Source organism: Paramisgurnus dabryanus, chromosome 14 (assembly GCF_030506205.2).
Source record: "Paramisgurnus dabryanus chromosome 14, PD_genome_1.1, whole genome shotgun sequence".
NCBI classification, from domain to species: domain Eukaryota; kingdom Metazoa; phylum Chordata; class Actinopteri; order Cypriniformes; family Cobitidae; genus Paramisgurnus; species Paramisgurnus dabryanus.
Window position 1 is genome coordinate 19,750,776 of NC_133350.1, and position 18,759 is coordinate 19,769,534.

Here is an 18,759-nt window from a genome sequence, read left to right on the forward strand (position 1 = left end):
AAATATATAAACATACAATATATTTTAAATTAAAGAACAGACAATCTGATTTTAAACAAATAAACAAACAAAAAAAGTTTTATCCGATCTTCATTTGTTCTCATTTTATAACCTCTCAAATGTGGGTAGGTTTCTTTAAAAAATACCAAAGGAATTTTTGTTAGAGATGAGATTCAGAACCAAGATCAAAACATACACAGAGTTTACAATGTTGCTGAATTAGCGGATCCTTCAGTTTTTATAAATTGGGTAAGAGCGCTATCTAGTGCAGGGGTTTTCAAACTTTTTGTGTGTGGACCACTATTTGTAATCAAGAATTTTCGCGGACCACCTCATAATACTCGTAATAAAATATGTCTACATAAAGTCTTGAATTTATCTGCACCTCTAAATAGGCTAACTAGCACTAAAACTATAACTGGTCATCACATCAGTACAACAGATTCTTAAAACAAATTCTTAAAAATATATTTATATATAAATAAATATATACCAGTAAATTACCAGTAAAGACTGTAAGTGTGAAAGAGACTAATGTTGTATTTCATACCTTTTGCGTTAGTTGTGGTGTGGACTGCTACTCTTTAAAAGTTTTGATTTTTTTATAAAGGATTTTTAGCGGCAACTAGCAGTGAGATTGCAAATTGCAATCAACCTTGATTTCGAAACGCAATGAAAAGCTAGGTTAGCTGACACAGGACAAAAATGTCATTGTCTAAGACAACGTAAGGACGAAATGCGCTCTGCAGATCAGTTTGTCCATTTAGGGTTACTGTAGAAACATGACGGCAACTTGCGGTGAATGTAGATAAAAACGGCTCATTTTAAAGGTAATAAAAACAATACAGTTCATTATGTAAGGTCTTTATGATAATATAGTTATGCATATTATATTGCATTTCTGTCAAGAGATCCTTCTATTTATGTGAGGAACAGACAAAAACGTTATTATTTATTGAAGATCCACCGTAGCTCCCAAATCTCATTACTGATTGTGCATATTTAAACGTATCCCATCAAGCAGTATCACATCAGATAACACCAAAAAACAGCACAGGATCTCAAGAGACTTGTAACCATCACAACACCGACTGAACGTTCTTCTGAAAATCCGCTTTTGTGTTCCACAGAGGAAATAAAGTCATTCGGGTTTGCAATGACATGATGGTGAGTAAATGAGGACAAATTCTTTATTATATCTCTTTAATTGATCTCGGATCATTCACTTTGATTACATTGCAAGTCAAAATGCGGCCTGCTATTGGTTGTGATCAAAGCAGCTTTAATTCCATCCTACTGGACAGACACTGTGGGGGGAAGAGGAGACTTTGATGAACGCACAGCTATCTTAAAATAGCCTTTCCCTATCGCTCTGAGAACAGACCTTATGCTGTCTCTCTCTCTCCGATCTTGTTTTCTCCTCTTTTTTTTCGGTAAGATGTCCAGAATGCATCAATTATACATTATGCATACATAAATTAAACACAAAAAGAGGAACCATTTCAGTAACAGCAGCTGTGCAGTGTTCCCAGTCACTAAACGCATACCCACAATCGAAACACAAACAGACGTGCAACACCCACATTCTGTCAATTTTGGATATTTCTACGGTGTGCCAAAGCTCTGCTCATCTCTGAAGAAGCATTAAGAACCCACCGGTGTACACCTGGTGTATATGGTATCATACATTACAGCTGAGCTGAACCCTCACTAGCAACAGCTCTCTCATTACAGCATGCTGCCTTCTCTCCAAACAGTAAGACTTAGTGCAGAAACACTGACACGCTGACAGATGCATGCAAGCATATACACGTCAGTGATCCGATGCTGTTAAATCTACAGAGCCACAGCAAGAAATCACATTTTACCAGAGATGCAAGCTTGCTGAATTAAATCGGATAACAGGGGTAACAGCTAAGGCCGAAGTATAGTAAATTTTAATGCGTATGCGACGGTGCGTGTACAGTGCGCGTGACGCAATTTTCGTCACCAGAAAAGTGCGCACGTACTGTATGCGACCACCTGATTTTTGAAACCCTGCGTATATTGTTGTACGCGCATGCGCCTACAAGAGAGTATGTAGCCCAGGAGATGGTTGCATTTTGTCGCAATGCGCATGCATCTAACGTCTGTGTACACGTACAAGTCAAATACACTATACTTTCATTGGCCGCTTGTGACTGCTCATCCGATGGGCGCAAATTCGGCGTGTCGTGTGTTGGTTGCGTTTTCAAAATATGTGTTTGTTGCGTCATGTGAACCACGTGTGTTGTCAAAATAAGTGCCTGCTGCACACGCGTCAAAATCTTTTATGATAAAAGAGACGCTCGTGTTCACAAAATACACGCAAGACACTCCCTTAACAGTAAACAAACACAAGCGTCTCTTTTATCATAAACCCTTTAGATGCGTCTGCAGCAGGCACTTATTTTGACAAGACACGTGATGCACACAGGATCTCTCGAAGCGCAGGACACATATTTTGAAATAAGGAACCACACACATGACGGGCTACATACATGTTGTGATGAACTTCGCATCGAGTGCCCAAGAAAAAATGGGCCCACGGTGCATGTGCGACCTATGCATACAATGTATGCAGGGTTTCCAAAATCCGGTGGTGCACGTACAGTACTCTCACGTACAGACCCTCACGTATGCGTAACAAATGGATCATACTTCGGCCTTACATTAAATCACAAAAAATGACTTTAACTGAGTTTTCATAGACTGGGTCACATATGATTACAGGTAGAGTTGATTTAATATTTTAATAAAAACAAACTGAGGGATCAAAATAAAATTTTGTAGGAAAAAATGCACCATTCTAGACTGTTTTTACTATGTTTCATTTGGCCGGTGTGCCATCTGCTATTATTATTATTACATATTACATAATGAATGCATTCTACCTCTAAGGTTATAAATGCTGTTGTATATATATATATATATATATAAAGAAGCCTGTGAGCGCGTTGAGCATTGCACGCTGTGCCGATGCCCCCGCAGGTTCCTGTTTATTATTTCTATGCTAATAATGCTGAACGTACTGTCTACATTATTACTCGTGAGAGCAGTATGCTGAGAAACCATGCCATTACGCATATTGCGCACACCCACGTGCACCAACATGTTCTCATATCACATTATAAAGCTATGCTGGTTGAGTTTAGAGAGAGAGAGAGAGACCAATCTCACTGACCATCTCCCGGAATGATCCGCAGAGTCACTGTGTTCCCGGCCTCCTTGATCAGGTTGACGATATCCGAGTGGGACTTATTGGTGATGGAGCATCCGTTTACAGCCAGGATCCGGTCTCCAACTTTCAGTTTCCCGCAGCGGTCAGCTGGACTTCCTTCGATGATTCGACCTATTTTATGAGGCATTGCCACACATGCGTTTCCAGCTTTTTGATTGAGCATTGTAATTAAGATGATTTTCATTTTCATTTGATTTGTTGTGGTTTTTGGTGGGGATGGAGAGGGGAAAAAGAGAGAGAGAGAGAGAGAGAGAAAGGAAGAAGAGAATTCATAGGAGTTAATACACCAAGCCACCCAGCCGAAGTGCCAATAATTTCATAGGCTGCCCACAGATTGTGCCCTGCAAGCAAAACACTTGTGACAGACAAAAGCATGTTACTGAATAGAGAGCAAAGGTACTTTATGTGGCGCAACAGCAAGAACTGACACAGGGAGTCTGCTGAATCTGAAAGGTATCTGAGTGTCAGATCACCCCATGTGCCTCAATTCTGTAACAGTATTGTATTCCGAGTATAATCTCTACTGGTTTTTAATAATTCATTACACTTTTAAGTCAAAATTTTCTCTGTGAATGGCATTGTGCTGTAACTCATCCTGTGTGATGAATTATGAAAAACTCTAAGATAATGTTGTGATTGTTCAGAATTGCTTTACGTAAGCCATTTCAGCCCAACATCCACCATTTTGTAAACTTTAACTACACCCTCTTCTCCAAAACTCCACCCCAAAAAGGCTTTTAAGCAAACCTGGTGTCAGAAATACTAGACACTTAGAAATAAAGGTACAAAACTGTAAATTTTCTGTCACTTTGGTGGTAAACTCAAAGTAGTAGTGGGTGATAAATCGCCTGTGATTCTCATGTGCATCTCATCAGTAAAGCCAGTTTCATGATTAGTAGTAAATCGCCATCACCTGGTTTCAGATGGACCAGCATTTACTACACAGAGCCGTATTTCACAGAGAAGCTCAACAAAATGGAATACATAATCAGAAGCGATTTGTCAATAATTATGAATAAGATTTTGCCTAGCTTCTCGGTCAAATGCGGGTGTGTGTAGTAAATGCCTCTCCATTTGAAAGCAGGTGATGGCGATTTACTACTAATCACGAAAACCGGCTTTAATGATGAGATACGCATGAGAATCGCAGGCGATTTATCGCCCACCCCTACCTCAAAGGTAAATTTTTGTACATTTGTGGATATACAACATATCAAAATGTTGTACCTTTTTGGGGTACAATATTATACCCTAAGAACCTATTGTGCACCTTAAGGAACAATTTTGTACCAGTTAAATTGTAGGAGTACATAACATTTAACTGTACCTTTAAAGCTGCACAATAGATCCTTAAGGGTACAGTAATGTACCCAAAAAGGTACAACATTGTGTTATGTTTAGTATACATGTAAAGGTAAAAAACAGAACCTTAGGGTACCACCCCAGCGACAAAAAAAGTACAGTTTTATACCTTTTTCCTGACAGTGTAGTTTTGTTTAGTTAAAAAAGCATGAGATGGTCCTTGACATTGTTTTTATTTTTTTTCTGTTCATAGGCTATAAGGCTGTCTAACTGATCTGTAGGGGACATTTAATGTTCGGTATTCAGCATTGCTAATATGATAAAAATATAATAATATAATAATACCGTATTTTCCGGACTAAAAGTCGCTCGGAGTATAAGTTGCATCAGTAAAAAATGCGTTTTGAAGAGGAAAAAACATATATAAGTCACACTGGACTACGTCGCGTTTATTTAGAAAATGATTTCACAAAATCCAAGCCGAAGAACAGACATTTAATCTGGAAAGGCAAGTTATTCAACTAAACAATAGCACAGAACAGCAGGCTGAATAGATGTCCATACATGTTAAAGTAACATTACCAGTTATTTACACGATAAACAAGAGTATACAGAACATACCTGAGAGGCTAAATAGGCTAAATTAACACGACAAGCCAAATCAAGTTCAAAAAGGTCCCAAAGTCATTCTGCATCACTGAATCCATTGAATTATATAAATACAGGAGCAACATAGAGCGGACCCTCGCGGCTGTAGATGGTAATGGTTTCTCTTTGTTCATATAAAATAATTCTGACGTATAACTCGCCCCTGACTATAAGTTTTATACCCACCAAACTATGAAAAAAGTGTCACTTATAGTCCGGAAAATACGGTACCTTTTTATTTTTAAATAAAGTTTTATTCTCACTAGGGGTGTTAATGTTAATACGACTATAAAATATTAACTTGCCACGCCTGTTATTGTCACAGCAGGTTTATGTGCTGTTTAAACATAATGACTGAAACTGTACTGTTGACTGTTTATTCTCTTATGTTCTTGTTCTCTATCATCACTTTGACTTTTGCACAGAAGTTAAAGTATTTAATCACTGTAGTAAACCAGAGCCAAGCACGGCTCCCCTCCTTTTATTCCTCCCAAACAAGGATCTGTCATTTCTCTCCTCAGTCATCATCACTACACTCCGAACAAAACTCCCACATGCAGTAATGACGGCGTCTGCTGGATCCAGCGCACGCTTGCGTGACGGCTGCCAACGGCGTTATTGTGACTTAAAAGAGTAAGATCTGTCTGATGAACAGAGCATGCAAACATGCCGTGTCATTCTTAGTTTCCTTCTTCTCATACTTGATTTCTCTATCAATTACAACTGTTAAAAATACGATGATGAAGACATCAGCCATGTCAAGAGCGATTTATGTTTGTCTAATTAAAATAAGGCATGGGGAGATTTGGATGAACCAACTTTAAAGACTAAGTAACTTGTCAGAGATTTTGTTTGGTTTTAGGAAGAACAGTAGAAACTATCCAAAGAGGAATCATATTAAATAGTGGTATAGATATCAACCTTTGCTTTAGCCAGACATTGTGATTTGATTTTTATCACAAGAAACTGCAGGATAAGCATAAGGAGGATATGCAGAAGAACCCACACCCACCAAAATTTTAAAAACGCTCCCAGAATAACCCAAATCTCTCAGTTCTTTACTTTTTTTATAATATAGGGGACTTAAAAATGACAATATGTGACCCTGGACCACAAACCCTATCATAAGTCGCATGGGTATATTTGTAGCAAAAGCCAAAAATACATTGTACGGGTCAAAATTATAGATCATGTTCTGAATATATTTTGTACATTTTCTACTGTAAATGTATCAAAAATGTATTTAACATTAGTAATAGATGTTGCTAAAGGCTTAAAATTTCTCAACATTTAGGTGATTTTCAAATTGCAGATCTTCAAATAGTTATCTCGGCCAAATCTTGTCCTAACAAACCATACATCAATTGAAGCTTAAGACTGGTTTTGTGGTCCAGGGTCACATATAAGGACATGCAAATTGCAATGTTTTGATTTGTCAAATAAGCATGTTTCTAATTGATGGGACAAACTTCACTTTGTTAATCCTTTGCGGACAAACTCTATTTATCATTTCATTATACATCCGAATGTTTAATCTAACTGATCTTACCAAAAGTGGTGCCTGCTTCAGGCCTCGACACTGACGAAACAATGACGAATCCGAATCCTTCATTTTCTCCACGTTGGATCTCCACATCATAGGGCTGGATGGCGTTGGGAACCACCGTGTTGTTGCTACCTCCTCCGCCTCCACTGCCTATGCCGCTGGTGGAGCCCGATCCTGAGCTCACCGTGTTGAGGGAGTTCTGGCTGCCCTGCGGCGTGCGCTTCTCTTCGGTTAGAGATGGGGCCTGTGTACTGCTGTGGTGAGATGAGGCTGGGGAAGGAGGCATCTCACCATCCACCTTAGCCACTGAGAAGGAAGAAGGTCAAACGAGGGTCAGGAGGGAGATTTATGATCTAAATGTCAAGGAGCACTTAAGGATTTCCTTGTCATCAAGGTTGACGGACAAAGCAATCATGTTTATGACCTTTGCTCCGAACATGCTTCCGAATTGCTGAAGTGGGGTCACATCAGCCTTTTAAATTGAGGTAGGCTTGGCTTATCTTCATAATCTTCAAACACGGTGTCTGATGTATGTTTCCAGGGACACGATATTGGTACACAATACACAACATGTTTGAGGTTCAATCTGGAGATCTTGAGATTTTACTGTGGGTGGGGCAAGGTACTAACACCACAGTGATTGGAAAACAAGCTTTTAAAAATTTTAAAATGGTTAGGTTTGGACTTCAGGTAAAAACTTATTTAAAAATAATCTTACCACAAAATCCAATATCATGTAGAAATGCATCAGTCATTATATTAGAGACTACACAAAAAAAAAATGATTCATTCAATTTTTTTTAAGGTTAGTGGTTGCAATCAATTTATTTAAGCTACATTTAAACAAAAGATTTTTGTTTTGTATTTCTAATTTTTGTTTGTTTAAATGTAGCTTAAATAAATTGATTGCAACCACTTACCTTAAAACTATCACATGCACAGTCCTTGATTATTACGCCAGAATGAGAGTATAGTTCCTAGCCATATCGACCTACAAAATCGCAACTTTAATTTTCCGTCGGTCTTAGTACACGATGTAACTACAGAAGAGTCAAGTTTTAAATAGGAAAAATATTAAAACTCTTTGGTTACTTTTTTAGTGCGATGCTAATGGTCTAATCCGATTCAATGGATTATGCTAAGCTATGCTAAAAGTGGTACCGCCAGATCAGCTGAATGGATTCCAAAATGGTAAAAATCTAATGTTTAACTCTAGGGAAGCTCGAAAATAAAATATTTTCAAAGAAGTAAAGTGTCCCTTTAAATTTAAAAGGTTTGTTCTTTTTTGTTTGTTTCTTAATTGTTTTATAGTTTTAAACCCAGTAAAAAAACTACAATAGGCTATTAAATGTCAGGATGCATTGTGATAACTGTACACTCAAAGTGTGACTCTATTGGGACAAGTTTTCACAAAAGGCCAACATGCGTTCATTGAACTGTATAATTCTGTATGTGATATTTTATGCATATCAAGAAACTTTCTTTAAAAAACAACCCTTCCTTGAGAAATATTCATTACAGTACAACTAGCTCCTCTGCAATTCAAAAAGACAAAAGTTCAACAAGTGTCGTTCTAATCTAAAAATGGATTAAATATCTTAATAAACTATTCATTTCAAAACTGACAGAAAAGCTTTTTTCTACTTGAAATACGTACATCCATATCCAGTCTTGCGTCTCACGGTCAGGTTAACATGACCCTGTTTAGCAGCTTGCTGCATGAGTTGAACGACCAGTTGATGGGATTTTCCCACCACAGCCGTCCCATCCACACAGATTAGCTCGTCACCCGATCGCAGACGCCCATCTTCATCGGCAGCTCCGTATTTCACAATGTGGCCGATATATATCTGTGCAAAATTCCATATGAAGAAAATGATTTAGTTGTTTTCAAAAATATCTCAGTCAACAAAAACAAAAAGAGGTTCAAAACCCTAAGCAGACAGCATGTGGTCCAGCTTCACAGAAAGACTCAAATTCGTGTGTTTATATTGAATCTAATGGTTGTGAGGTTTTCTGCAATCGGTGAAATCTCTTCTATCTTCTCTACCAGCCGAGCAAAGGGCAAAAAAGCAACTCTGTCTGATCAGTTCAAAGATGTAACTTAGCCTCATTAAAAGGATAAACTGGTGGTCTAAGACATATTTTCTGATTGATTGAGGCTTTATAGCACAGATCAAAGCCTATGTCAACCCACGCGTGCACAAACCCACCGTCGAGGCTTTTACTGGACACAGGTTTGGCCAGAAACTCAGTGTGCTCATTTTACATAGAAAGGGGTATCATGATCAAGCTGTGAAAAATGACGCCAAAAAAACTCTCGCTTCAAAATGCTTTATTTTTGGTTTATGTGGTTTTGAGGCTTTTGCTATTGTCAAACAGTATCAGTGTATTTGGGCACAAGCTTCATAAAAAGATTAACATTTGTCTGGCACAATATCAAATTAATAGTGGTAAATAATCTTTTGCATTAAAGCTGTGAGTGCATAAAATATCCATGAGCTTTTATTAATAATGTCATAATTTTAGGATAGTAGTTAAAAGAACGTGTGTATATTTTGCTTTCACTACTTGTTTCTCAATTAATATGTGGTCAAAAAGCTGCATGAATAATACAATAATTAGAAAAATGCTTTTTTACAAATAGCTTTAAAGGGCACATATTATGGCCATTTTTATGATGTAATGTAAGTCTCAGATGTGCCTAGAATTTGTCTGTGTTATTGCATTTCCAAAACGCCCCTTTTTGGGTGGGAGCAAAAAAGTGCTGATTCCTGTGATTACAGTTTGAGACAATAGCATCTTAAGCCACATTAGCACTACAGCGTGCTAACAAACACATTTAGAAAAGCTTTTGTGTAAAATAAACCAGTTAGTCAGTGGCCATGGGCAGGGCTTTGTTTTTGTGACATCACAATAACAATAGAATTAAAAAAGCATGTCTAATGAGATTGCTTTGGTTTAACAGGGTTTAAAAAAAGAAGTGGATGGATTTTTGTCATTGTAGGGTTGTTGTGTTCACACACTGCCAACACACATTTATGTCCAAACACCTTGTAAAAGTGGACAAGACATCAAACAGCACCAAATAAATGAAAAAAAAATCTAACTAATTAACGAATACTAATAAAATACTGTAAAAACTGATTTGCTTTGTACTCACTGGCTCGCCGGGTTCATTGCCTCCAAGGATCCTAAATCCAAAACCGGTATCTTTTCTCCACAGGAAAATATCCTGTTCCTGGTAATCAGGTACTGAAAAGAAGGAGAAATAGCCCAAGGCCATGGTCAATTCACCTGCAGAATGACGCACGTTTCTAACGTTCCTGCAGTCTCTCACAATGGATGTTAGTTCAAGGAGGCAGAACTGCTAACAATTTCACTTTACTGTAGCTGCACCCACTTTTCGCACACACATAGATATTATTTCAAACTAGTTCAAACCTTGAGGATTTATATTGCTTTATATAATATTATAAAGTTGTAATATAATGACAACCATGGTCAAACGAATTTGTTCTGCACAATTTGATGAACATATTCCATATCTGGGAAAGTGTCGAGCATTGACACATATGCTTAAGTCTAGATTACAGATCAAGCAATGTGGACGATGAAATCTAGACGTCTTTGAAGCAGCTGTGCCCTTGAGTCTATAACCACCATTTGAGTGCTATCTTCACCACACCACTTCCTTGTCAAATCAGCCGGGATGAGAAACAGCAGAGGCTCCCCCCTCTCTTTCAGATTTCAAGCCCTGCAGACATCAGCAATCTGTCAGGTTTTACATTATTGACCCTGTAGCTCTCCAGTGCATGATGTTCTGTCGAGGGCCTTTATGCCTGTTAAGTAAGAAAGAGCTGGAAACTGGAAATTTGATGTAGGCTTTTGTTGGAGATTACTTTTAAAGGAACGGTTCATCTAAAAATGCAATAATTTACTTAGTCTCATGTTTTTTTGGAACACAGTAGGTTTAGCAGTGATGCTGTTTTTTCCCCAATTAAAGGGACACTCCACTTTTTTTGAAAATATGCTCATTTTCCAGCTCCCCTAGAGTTAAACATTTGATTTTTACAGTTTTGGAATCCATTCAGCTGATCTCCGGGTCTGGCGCTAGCACTTTTAGCATAGCTTAGCATAATCCATTAAATCTGATTAGACAATTAGCATCATGCTAAAAAATAACCAAAGAGTTTCGACATTTTTCCTATTTAAAACTTGACTCTTCTGTAGTTACATCATTTAGTCCCCTGCTATTAAAAGATACTAAGGGGACTATTTTCGGCTGCTGCATAATATCATTGCGCCTGCTGCAGCCATGTTACAGCAGCAAAGTCCTTGATTATTACGCCAGAATGAGAGTACAGTTCCTAGCCATATCGGCATAGAAAATCTCAACTTTTAATTTTCCGTCGGTCTTAGTACACAATGTAACTACAGAAGAGTCAAGTTTTAAATAGGAAAAATATTGAAACTCTTAAGCTATTTTTTTACTCTATGCTAATGGTCTAATCAGATTCAATGGATTATGTTAAACTATGCTAAAAGTGGTACCACCAGACCCGGAGATCGGTTGACCGGGGAGCTGGAAAATGAGCATATTTTCAAAAAAAGTGGAGTGTCCCTTTAAAGTGAATAATGACTGATAGCAGTCAGGTTTAATAAATGACTGAGAACACAAAACCAGTTCATACGAATTGTGTCTAAGTCATCTAAAGTTTAGAAAAACTTTGATTACTTTAATTATAAGTGAACACTGAATTAAGTTTTAGTCTTTTTTACACAATGAAGAAGAAATTAAGTGAGGAAAATAAACATTTTCAGGTCTACTTTTCCTTTAAAAACATCAAATTATTTTCCAGCTGGAACAGCTTGCGGACACGAGAATCTTAGTCTCCAGTCTAACCAGCCAGAAAACAGTCTCCAGCAATTTACTGTAACAGAGACAGGAAGTAGCATGGCTCCAGCACCATACAAAATGGCTCCTGCAAAGGGAGATCAAGTACGGGCAATTTTCCCACATTGTTCGATCTCCATTAGGGAGCAAGAATGATTGTGGCCAAGTCTGCAAATTGTGCATTATGGACCGACAGTACCTTTAACTTACATTCATTTGCGTTAAAGCCTCTCAAAGCTACTTGGCCAATGCTCGGGGCTGACCTCAAATGAGTGCGCGTGGACTAAATGTCCTCGAGACGCACCACCAACGCAGCGATCCATCAAACGTCATTAGTTTACCTTTCAATTCGCTCAAGGACTGTAAATGCAACCATCTGCCCAAAGCAAACATCGGCTGATCTCGGAAACCTTGCGCTTTGTGGAAATGACACCAGGTAAACAAGCCCATAATGGAGCCGGTTTGGCATGCACATCCTGTGCCACCTGGGCGAAGGTAACTATCCCACAATTCTCAGAGTTATGAATACAGACAACGTGGACACTTCAAGTTAGGAACATTTTCTCCAACAAAAATATGGGGCTCCATTTCACTCTAACAAAACAGCCGAAAAAATTTCCCATTAATTAGCTCTCTGCACTGACACACATGAGAGCGGAATCGGATCCAAAGTCTTCCTCCTCGACCAATTATACGCACATTTGTCAAAAGATGCATTTAAGAGCGCGCTGGAGCGTGTGAACGTGCTGATGGCAGGGTGGAGCGTAATTGGTCGGAAGTGCCCTCGAAGTTAGCGTTGGTTTCTCGTGCTGAGCAGAAGAGAGGGAAAAGGCTAATGAATAGCTTTGGAAGTAAGGATGTCTTGTTCGACAAAACACGGCTCGATGATCACAACAGACCACGGCGGATTCTAACTGATGGATAATGCTTTACGCTTGTCCTGGACAGATCTTTGAATATTTTACCCAAAAAACACAGCCATGCTTTAAGGGGATTTGACGTGACTTTCTTCTTCCTAGTTTTGCCACGCTTGAAATATATAAACCTCTTAATGGAATACATATGCAGAATAAAGGACACTGTGTATATTTGAGGTCTGATTTATATGCTAAAAATAAATATTTCTGATGTGCAGATTCAGTATTAGAAATGTGTGTCTGCAAGTCATTGATGTTGATATAAAAGATGTTAAAAATAACACCTGACTATATTTTACATAGACCAATCAAATTATATAAATCCATAGTTAATCCAAATTTGTTATATCTTTGTCCTCTTACACTTTTAAAAATAATGGTGCTACATGTTGTCATCGAGGAACCATTTTTGGCTAAACCTTTAACATCTGAAGAACCTTTCTATTAAAAAAATGTGTTGCACCTTTACTTTTAAAGGTGTCGAACCAGCACATCATAATCATCCCATAAGAAATAGACCCTCTCCCCCCACAAAACCACACCCAATACCAACCATGAAGAACAGAGGTCATTGATTCAATCCCAAAGCACCCTCCACCAGAATCCCATATTACTTACGCCTACTTTCATACATGCTCCTAGACTGAGCCCAGATTTTAAAGGGATCTGGTTTCTTCTGTAGGGTCCCGTCTATCGGGGCGTCCTGTGGCAGGCTCGGCAGAGGCTGGGAAGGAGGAGGTGGGGCGACGGACTCGTTAAGCATGGCCTGAGAGGCGTGGAGGGGAGAGTCGGTGTGGATGCTGCGTTGGCTGGAGACACTGTGCTGGGAACTGCCTTGACTGTCCTTACGTTCCAACTGCTGCTATGAAAAAAGAGAGAGCAGAAATAAAGTAATGAGAGAAAATAACATAATAGGCTGCTTACCGAAGGTCTTTCACACTGTTGTGCCAAAAAGAAATGTGTTAAAAAAAGAAAGAAAGTAGGAAAGAAATCTTGAAATGTCTGCTAGCATCTTTTCAAGTCACGGATTATAAAAATACTTTTGTGCTATTTAAGCATTTAAATTATTCAAGACCACCCTCCGAAAGTTCAACCTTAAACTAACATAAACGGTTCACTGTGAAGAAAACTCATTATTTACTCATGTTGTTAATGTTGTGGAACATCAGTATGGCAAAATATTATTGACTTACAGCCTCAGTAACCACATTAACTGTACGGAAAAAGCGACATAAGCAGTAAATAATGACTTTTTTTTAATGGGGTAAATGCCATGTGATTCATCTTAAAATGCAAGATATTGCTCAAGATTGAATATTCCTGAACAAAAGTTTAGGGGGCAAACCCCCCCTAAATTGGCTATTTATACTATGATTAATGAAAACGTACAGTTGACACTCCAATCCACCAATTTTCAAACCAAATCTACTCTCTCGCTAGGGTTACTAATTAAAAAAGCTCATTTGTGACATAAACCATATAAAATTCTTCGCAGAAAAGGTCAGATTTAGCATCCATTGAAGGAAAACTGTATCATGCTGGGATAACACGGATGATCAACTTCAGTTCACATACACAATACTAGACATTCTGAAATTCATTTTCATTGTCAGCTAAACTTTTAACCTTATTGTTATGCTGATGATTTCATTTGTAACTAAAAATTGCAATGCATGTATTTATTAAAGCAACCGTAAATAAATCATAATTTAATTATAAAATTCCACTTAGATTTTAGGCCCATTCTTCTAATTAGAAGCATAACCTATGAATCTGGTTGTGTTCAATGAATTAAATCAGACGTCCAAAAAGAATTCAACCACAATCCAGCAGGATTCAACACAAAAGCTATTCTAGAATCGAGAGATAGGATTACCAATAGGCATTAAAGAGTCAAATACGGACTCCATTTCAACAAAAGTGGCAAAACCCAGGGCTGCCATTTTAACAGATTTAAAACACTGATTATTCTTTCTACAGTCCACACATGTGCAAAGAGCACGAACCTTCAATCTAATCCAAAACAAAAGCAAATCAAGATTAAAGACAAAAACACCTGATAGCTATTCTTGCCCTGAAGCTCCAGCGATGCAAACCTGCTGCTTTCTGTGTTTTGGTAAGTCATTACAGACCCATTACAGGACGCCCATGTGACTAATAAATAAAATCAACCCTGCTCCCGGGGGAGACCTCCCCCTCACACACACACACACACACACACCGCATGGTTTCACCCTCCGCCAGCAGGGCATTACAGCTCAAAAGCATTTGCATTGAAGTGCATCAGGTTTTCTCTGCCACAGCGAAAACATTGTAAAACCCATCTAAAACCTTTAACTAGACAGATGATGTGAACAATCAGCCAAACTAATCAGCATTAAAAAAGACAAGAAAGAAAAAAGCATCTGTACTCACCAGTTTGGGGCTTTTCTTCGCAGGTGCCACCCCTATAGAGAGAGAAAGAGACAAGCGTTAATTGCGGGCACACAAAGATTTCACCTTCCCCACAGGCACAAATCTAAATGCAATCCCAGGACAACTGGATGACAGCAATCAGGACGCGTGGTGCAGCGGCAGCCCCCCTTTCCATCCCTCCCTCGCTTCTTCATTCCGTCACAGAATAAACGATAAAGAGGGCAGCGCCAAGCGCCAGCATCGGACCTCCATCAAATGCTAAGCGCTCCCCAAAGACCTAAACCTACCGGACGCTGTACGCGAGACGGGAAGAAACAGAACGACAGACAGACAGACGGATAAACAAATGAGACACAGGAGGAGATAAATAGTGGGGCTTGTGCCCAGACAGGTGCAAAGCTATTACCCATGGAGAAGGAGTCCAAGATACTGAACATTAAATTATAGGCAACGGTCAGTTCCCCTCTTACTGAAACCATTTTCCAGCGCCCCTGCCCCTCGCGATGGTGCTGCCGAAGAATCCTGCATCTAGAGCCAGTCCTCGATTCTCCTGTCTTTTGAGCTTCTTTTCACCCTCTCTCTCTCTCTCTCTCGTCGATCGCCCTCCCCCTCCTTGCTTCGATGTGCATCACCCTCACTCTCTCGTCTTCATGTGCTCGCTCCTCTATCTTTCTCTCTCCCTATCGCAAGCGCTCTTGCGCTCGCTTCGCTACCGTATTCCTCCTCCAAACACTGTTTTCCTCCCACTGCCACAAGCGTAGATCTGTCAGCGGTCGTTTCCCATGCCTCCATCAAAATAGCTCAATCTGACAGACCAGGCATAAATTATGTATTTATACTTATATAGGGACAAGGGTGTTGTGCAGCTGATCTATTACATGAAAATTGAAAATAAATGAAAAAAAAATGGTAAAACTTTGTGTCTTTTATTATTTTTTCATGAAAGGATCTATGTATATGTTCATGTTAGAGATGGGTTTAGTTACTTAAAAAGTTGTTTAAAATTCACTTTTGTATGCGTTTCCACAGCAGGATGTGCGTGTCAGGTTTGGCACAAAATCCAGACTTATTATGCCAAGTATTTTTCTTTTATTATTAATTTATGAAATAACTGATAATTTTTTTAATTAGTTTGATATTCAACTTTATTAAAAACAATTAACATTGCCACAAAAACAGATTTTTGCCTTTAATAAAAAAAATTTGTTAATACCCTTTTTTTTTCAGTTTACCAAAAATATTTAAATGAAAAAAAAAAAGGAAAATGTGAATGTTGACTGATTTTCTAGATTTTTTTCCCCCTTAAACACAAGCAAATGTTCGTCTGTTTTATTTAAAGGGATAGTTCACCCAAAAATGAAAATTCGGTCATCATTTACTCAGGCTCATGTTGATACAAACCTGTATAAATTTCATTGTTTTGATGAACAAAAAGGAAGATATTTTGAGAACTGTTTGTAACCAAACCGTTCTTGGACCCCATTCACTTCTATAGTAGGAAAAAAAAGTATGGAAGTAAATGGGGTCCACAAACATTTCCCAAAATATCTTCCTTTGTGTTCATCAAAACAATGAAATGTATAGAGATTTTTGGGTTAACTATCCGATTAGAGGGGACAGAGAATGAAAAAATATTTTTTATCGTCTTTGTTGAATAATGGTAGTCTACCCGCATTCACGAACATACAAAAAGTGCTAAACATGCTAAACATCTCAGTCTCATAGAAATTCCTCTTTTAGAAATGTCAGCCAGAAAACGGCCCAATCTGAAAAACTGATGGTTATGACATCACAGGCATCTCACTGCCCCTCCACTTTAAAATAATTGGCTACATTTTTTGAGTGGCAGCAAAGTCAGCCAATCAGTAATGAGATTGCAAGTTAACCCAGTAGGGGGAGCCAAATAGGTGCAAAACCACTTGTTTAAAATCCCCCACCCTACTAGAGCTATCTGAGAGAGGTTTTTAGGAAGCTTCTAAGGCATTACAGACCCAAACAAAAAAATTTTTTGTCTACATGTCACATCACAGAACAAGGATGAATCCCCATTCAATCATTCTATTTCACCTTTAATATTAATATATATATATCTACTCTAGAAAAGCAGTCAACAGTTTATAAATAAATATAAAAAATGTTGACAGATTTTCTTCAGTTTTTAAGTAAATTTTACCATGGTCCATAAACTGAAAATACATTTTTCAAAGTGAATGAATTAAACAGCATTTTATGTAACATTTTGTAACATTAATTATTAGTATCATCTATCTTCTAGTGTTTCTGGCTGTGCTGTTTGTCTAAAAATCATTATTTGATGCTGTATCTATGCATGTGAATGTGATTGGCCTCTGATTTTAGTCTGGCCTGGAAAAAAACAGGCTATTTATTGTGAAGCATTTCCCTTGAGAGCGTCATCTGCGTGCAAGCACGCCTACGGTAACACACATGCGCACTGTCCCGCATGCAACATTTTCTACTGCAATACACTTCGATAGGCTTCTACTCTGTATTTCAACAAAACTTTCCAGAAGTCTTCCATCCTCTTATTCCGTTTCTAATCGACCTGCCCTTCATTCCTAAGCCCCGCCCCCAACCTGACACACTTCCTTACTTATTACTGGCAAATGCTTGCAATCTCCCTCATCCTATATCTGACTGACTCCACTTCAAGCTATTACATGTTAAAACTTTCTGCAACATCGTCTGGTCATGTTTTTATTTTTTTGTGCTTTGAAAGTTGTTAGAAGGGGAGTACACTGTTTCTGTCAGGTGGGCAGCCCATGCAAGAGGACAGACCACCTTGTAACCAGTAGATTATATTTATCTGCCTCAAGTTTGTACTTATATTACAGACATGAGCTGAGATAAGGTTTACTGTAGGAAACAGCCTTTTAAAAGCAACATTGATTTATTTATGCCTCTGAAAACAAAAATAAACCAAATGTTTTAAAGTAAAAGTCACATTGATTCCACTAAATCTTGATTGATAATGCTTCCTCATCTGTCATTACTAAAATGATACCCCGCTCGGAATAAAAAAGACAGACAGACGCACAGCAGCAAGAAAGCGGTTTTTGGTGAGATTAAGAGTGGATCTGTGCGGGTCTGATGTTATAACCCAGAGAGTGTCTGGAGGTCATTGCTTATAAAAGAGAGATGCCGCCTAATACCCTGTAATCAATCAATCCATTTCACTTTACTGGACACATAATGGCTTTATCTGAATCCCATAAAGCAGTGCTACCAGCAGAATGAAAAGCAAACAAAGTGACCAATGCATTAAAACTGGATGACTCTTATTGCGATTGAGCTGCTTAAACTCCGGGAACTGTTTCAAATCCCATAGCTGTGCACTTTGAGGTAACTTCAAGGAGGAGATGGCATCAATTTCCGCTCATGCTTCCTTTAAGAAGCACTGCTTATGATCACGACATCCTATGATCTTGACAGATTCATTATTTATTCAGAAGCTTAAGCAAAATCACAAAAATGATGTTAAAATAATACAGCTGAACTTTAATGCATATATATATATTTTTCTGCCTGATATGATTTGATTTCTTTGTGTGATATTCTGGTGCTTTCGATATATCTTGCTTGCATTATGGATGTTGTTTGTTTATCTCTGTAAGGCTGTATCTGCATATTTCAGAATATCAGACAATCCAACGAATAAAAAAATTATAATTCAACCAATCTGTGCAAATACACTTTATAATTCAATAAGTATCCATGTAAGGCAGTAATTATCGCAAAATTAAGTAAAATAGGGCAT

The 18,759-nt window shown here is 38.2% G+C and overlaps 1 protein-coding gene across 6 annotated transcripts in view; it reads right to left on the reverse strand.

The window, feature by feature from the left end:
• magi1b (membrane associated guanylate kinase, WW and PDZ domain containing 1b) overlaps positions 1-18,759 on the reverse strand; it is a 155,521-nt gene that overhangs the window by 10,972 nt on the left and 125,790 nt on the right. For 3 of the 6 annotated variants that reach the window (XM_065241473.2, XM_065241470.2, XM_065241476.2), the window contains exons 13-18: positions 14,985-15,016; positions 13,188-13,431; positions 9,919-10,010; positions 8,413-8,605; positions 6,759-7,061; positions 3,203-3,406 (exon numbers count right to left, since the gene is read on the reverse strand). In XM_065241473.2, coding sequence (XP_065097545.1) covers positions 3,203-3,406; positions 6,759-7,061; positions 8,413-8,605; positions 9,919-10,010; positions 13,188-13,431; positions 14,985-15,016 — 1,068 coding nt within the window. The remainder of the gene's footprint in view (positions 1-3,202; positions 3,407-6,758; positions 7,062-8,412; positions 8,606-9,918; positions 10,011-13,187; positions 13,432-14,984; positions 15,017-18,759) is intronic. The other 3 variants (XM_065241471.2, XM_065241472.2, XM_065241474.2) reach the window with 3 other exon arrangements.